General features: G+C 58.6%; 1 protein-coding gene across 1 annotated transcript; it reads left to right on the forward strand.

Annotated features, from left to right (window-relative positions):
* The first annotated feature begins 399 nt into the window (after positions 1 to 399).
* Positions 400 to 2,069, forward strand: LOC123186204 (hydroquinone glucosyltransferase-like). The gene has a single exon (XM_044597988.1). It carries the CDS (start codon positions 584 to 586, stop codon positions 1,994 to 1,996), a length of 1,413 nt encoding a protein of 470 aa, XP_044453923.1. The 5' UTR covers positions 400 to 583; the 3' UTR covers positions 1,997 to 2,069.
* Positions 2,070 to 5,035: the final 2,966 nt, after the last annotated feature.

Raw genomic sequence — 5,035 nt, forward strand, 5'->3', positions numbered from 1 at the left:
CATCCAACTACAGGTTGATTCGCGTGTCCATTTTAGGGTTGAGTGTTGGAGATGCCCTTGGCTCCAAAGGTGGTAGTAGTTCGTCCATCCAAAATCACCCTGTCCTATGTTTTTTTAGAACAACCCTATGTTTGTTTGTTGGCCACACAGTGCTTCCGAAGTTTATTCGGCGCACTAGTTGAGGATGCCACACAAAAGTTCATCGGGGTATAGAGCATCATCGCATTCATTGTTCGCATTCGGTGCATTATTAGTACTTAAAGTGAGAGGACGGCTAACTCCATCCATCATGTTGAATAACCATTATCCTTAGTGTGGAGACGGCTAACTTCATCAACGCAGCATCGTCACTTTATTAGGATTAATATATAATTTAGATCACGGTGAGACTGCTAACTTTAGGATTAAATATATAATTTAGGTCACGGATTAATATATAATTTAGGTCCCGATGGCTCTCATATCATACATATCCTCCATTGCTTTCCCGTAGATCGTCAAAGGTTCGCGACAACGTACTACCAGCTTCTGCGCGCAACCCCACCTAGTCGTGCGGCCGTGCAGTGTCCCGGTGATCTAGCCGATGGAGGAGACAGGGACCGAGCGGCTGGCGCCGCGGCCGCACGTCGTCCTGCTCGCCAGCCCCGGCGCCGGCCACCTCATCCCGCTGGCCGAGCTGGCGCGGCGGCTCGTCGACCACCACGGCTTCGCGGCCACGCTCGTCACCTTCACCGACCTCTCCTCCCCGGATGCCCTCTCCGGCGTCCCCGCCACCGTCGCCACCGCCGCGCTCCCGTCCGTCCCGCTCGACGACCTCCCCGCCGGCACTCCTATGGAGACCGTGCTCTTCGAGCTCGTCCACCGTTCGCTCCCGAGCCTCCGCGCCCTCCTCCGCTCCGTCGGCGCCCCCCTCGCCGCGCTGGTGCCCGACTTCTTCTGCTCCTCGGCGCTGCCGCTCGCCGCCGAGCTCGGCGTCCCGGGGTACGTCTTCGTGCCCAGCAACCTCACCACCATCGCGCTCATGCGCGCCACGGTGGAGCTCCACGACGGCGTTCCACCCGGCGAGTACCGCGACCTCCCTGACCCTCTGGAGCTCCCCGGTGGCGTGTCGCTGCGCCGCACCGACCTGCCGCGCTCGTTCCAGAGCAGCGGCAAGCCGGTCTACGCGCACCTGATGGAGGAGGGCCGGCGGTACCTCCGCGCGGACGGCTTACTTGTGAACACCTTCTACGAGTTGGAGCCCGCCACCGTGGAAGAGTTCAAGCAGGCGGCGGAGCGAGCCGCGTTGCCGCCCGTGTTCCCCGTGGGTCCGTTCGTCCGGCCAAGCACAACCACCGACGAAGCCGCCGGCGCGTCCGCGTGCATAGAGTGGCTAGATCGCCAGCCGACTGGGTCTGTTGTGTACGTCTCCTTCGGGAGCGGCGGGTCGCTGACCGTGGAGCAGACGGCAGAGCTCGCCGCCGGGCTGGAGGCGAGCGGCCACAGGTTCCTTTGGGTCGTGAGGATGCCGAATCTGGACGGCCATGACCATGAAGACAAGCAAAACCCGTTGGCGTGGCTCCCGGAGAGCTTCCTGGAGAGGACGGCGGACAAGGGGCTGGCCGTGGCGGCGTGGGCGCCTCAGGTGCGCGTGCTGTCCCACCCGGCGACGGCGGTGTTCGTGTCGCACTGCGGCTGGAACTCGGCGCTGGAGAGCGTGGCGGCCGGCGTGCCGATGGTGGCGTGGCCGCTGTACGCGGAGCAGCGGATGAACGCCGTGGTCCTGGAAGGGAGCGTCGGGGTGGCGCTGCGCCCGCGGGCGCGGGAGCGCGGCGAGATCGCGGCCGTGGTGAGGGAGCTGATGGAGGGGGCGGACAAGGGGCGCGCCGTGCGGCGGCAGGCCGGGGACCTGCAGCAGGCGGCGGCGCGCGCGTGGTCGCCCGAGGGGTCGTCGCGCCGGGCGCTGGAGCAGGCCGCGGCCACGTGGAAGAAGGTGACGCTCGCCAAGGTGAAGTAACAGACGGAGGTGGGAAGCGGTCATGGCTGTTTGTTGGCGTGTTGTGCGGACGACTAATTTAGACGACCAGTGCACGACGATGAATCCCAGCCACCGAAACTCGTCCACAGCCCATACTCTGTTCGCTGGATTTATTGTCGTTCATGGATCGGCCACATGATGTCGTGTGTGCAGCAATTCCGGGCGGTGTATGTTTGCTTGCTTGCGCGGCATTAATAAAAGGCTCGTCTGACTTTGATGATCGTGGCCGGCGACGCCGGTGGTCACCTTTCGTCACTTCTGCGCTGCATTGGGATAGCAGCCCTATAAGGGCATCCCAAGCCGTTGGCCCCCTCAGGACGCATAAAAATCGTCCTCTGAGGGTGAGCCGGCGATACAATCGGCGCTAGAGACGGTTTTGCGTACAGTTGTTGCCCTCAGACCCCGAAATTGGGCTGCAAAGTGGGCCAGTAGATTGTGATCGAGAATAGGCCCATATTCGGCGTGGTTTCGCCATGTCTCGGCGTTCAATTATCAACACAATTATTTCTTATCACATATTTCATCACAGAAAAATCAAATACTTCAACAAAATAGTACAACAACAAATAATTCAATATAAATTATATAGTTCAACAAATAAAAACTCGTATTTCATCACACGGCGTCCCCCTTGAGCCTTCATAGGTGCTCAATCAGATCTTTCTGCAGTTGATGATGCACCTGTGGGTCTCGGATCTCCTGACGCATACTGAGATAGGCAGTCCAAGTTGCCAGTAGATTGTGATCAACTTCGGCTAGAGGCCCCTGCCTGTAGTATGGTTCAGTGTCAAACACTGGGTCTTCTTACTCGCTCTCGATGAACATGTTGTGCAAGATGACACAACAAGTCATAATCTCCCACATTTGATCTTTGGACCAGGTCTGAGCGGGGTACCGAACAACAGCGAATCGAGATTGGAGCACACCAAATGCCAGCTCGACATCCTTCCTACAAGCCTCCTGAACTTTCGCAAACCAGGCGTTCTTGCCTCCTGCCGCAGGGTTTGAGATCGTCTTCACAAATGTCGACCATCTCGGATAGATGCCATCTGCTAGGTAGTACCCCTTGTTGTATTGGTGCCCATTGATCTCGAAGTTCACCGGAGGAGAATGGCCCTCAACGAGCTTGGCAAAAACAGGAGAGCACTGCAGCACGTTGATGTCATTGTGAGTTCCTGGCATACCAAAGAAGGAGTGCCAAATCCAGAGGTCCTGTGTGGCTACCGCCTCAAGCACCACACTGCAACCGCCTTTGGCGCCTTTGTACATCCCCTGCCAACCAAATGGGCAATTCTTCCATTTCCAATGCATGCAGTCGATGCTTCCAAGCATCCCAGGAAATCCTCTTACTGCATTCTGGGCTAGGATCCGAGCAGTGTCTTCCGCATTGGGTGTTCTCAAGTATTGTGGCCCAAACACTGCCACCACTGCCCGACAGAACTTGTAGAAACACTCTATGCTGGTGGACTCGGCCATGCGCCCATAGTCGTCGAGTGAATCACTGGGAGCTCCGTATGCAAGCATCCTCATCGCTGTCGTGCACTTCTGGATGGAGGTGAATCCAAGAGCGCCAGTGCAATCCATCTTGCACTTGAAGTAGTTGTCGAACTCCCGGATGGAATTCACAATCCCGAGGACGAGCTTTCGGCTCATCCGATAACGGCGCCGAAATGTTTTCTCGCCATGAAGTGGAGCATCGGCGAAGTAGTCGGAGTAGAGCATGCAGTAGCCTTCGAGACGATGCCGGTTCTTTGCTTTCACCTGCCCCGTCGCCGAGCCACCTCGTCGCGGCTTTTCATTGCTCGCCAGCAGCTGGGCGAGGGCGGCAGGCACCATGAGATGCTCTTCTTCCTGGACGTCGGCCGCGGCTTCCTCCTCCAGCAGCGCGGCGAGCTCTTCCTCGTCATCCGAGTCCATCGCCGAGTCAGGCAAAACGCCGAACACCTTGCGCTCGGTGGGCGTGTACCCGCCGCTAAACCGCGCCTCCACGGCCGGAAACGCCCAGCTGCTGTGGGAGGGACTGCTGCGGTGAAGCGCTGCTATTTTCCAGCGGGGAATGGCTATCTAGCGGAGTAGGGCGGCGGCCGTCCCCGGGATATAGCTAGTGGTGGCCGAGGGCGCAGGGGGTGCGAGGCGAGCCGGGGGAAGAAAACCTTGACTTTTCCCCTCTCGGTGTGGGCCAGGCGTGCTTTTCCCTAGCGCCGGAGCCCCCAACTGCTCCCCAGCGCGCCGAGTTCGGCCTGTGACCGCGGGGCGGAAAAAAGGTCCGAACCGGCGATTTTCGGTGTCCTGGGGGCGCGACTGGGCCGTTTTTTCGGTGCCGGCGCCGAAAAAGTGGCCTGGGGGGGCCTGTTGGGGGCGCGGCTGGAGATGCCCTAATAGGGCAGCTGTCCAAAAAACTGTTTTATGTCTGATGTTGACTTGTTGAAGATGCTCTAAGGACGTTGTTGGGTTTCGTAGTAATTTCAAAAAATTTCCTACGCACACGCAAGATCATGTGATGCATAGCAACGAGAGGGGAGAGTGTTGTCTACGTACCCAACGCAGACCGACTGCGGAAGCGCTGACACGACGTAGAGGAAGTAGTCGTACGTCTTCACGATCCAACCGATTAAGCACCGAAACTACGACACCTCCGAGTTCGAGCACACGTTCAGCTCGATGACGATCCCCGGACTCCGATCCAGCAAAGTGTCGGGGAAGAGTTCCGTCAGCACGACGGCGTGGTGACGATCTTGATGCACTACAGCAGCAGGGCTTCGCCTAAACTCCGCTACAGTATTATCAAGGAATATGGTGGCTGGGGGCACCGCACACGGCTAAGGAATACATCACGTGGATCAACTTGTGTCTTTCTGGGGTGCCTCTGCCTCAGTATATAAAGGAGCCAAGGGGGAGGGGGGCGCCGGCCAGGAGGAGGGCGCAGGAGGAGTCCTACTCCTTCCGGGAGTAGGACTCCCCCCCCCAATCCTAGTTGGACTAGGATTCCCCGAGGGGGAAAGAGGGAGAGGGGGGCCG

The sequence above is a fragment of the Triticum aestivum genome, chromosome 2A (genome assembly GCF_018294505.1).
Source record: "Triticum aestivum cultivar Chinese Spring chromosome 2A, IWGSC CS RefSeq v2.1, whole genome shotgun sequence".
Lineage (NCBI taxonomy): Eukaryota > Viridiplantae > Streptophyta > Magnoliopsida > Poales > Poaceae > Triticum > Triticum aestivum.

Bases quoted from the DNA above. Each gene is read 5' to 3' on its own strand.
- LOC123186204 (XM_044597988.1), top strand. From the start codon at position 584: ATGGAGGAGACAGGGACCGAGCGGCTGGCGCCGCGGCCGCACGTCGTC.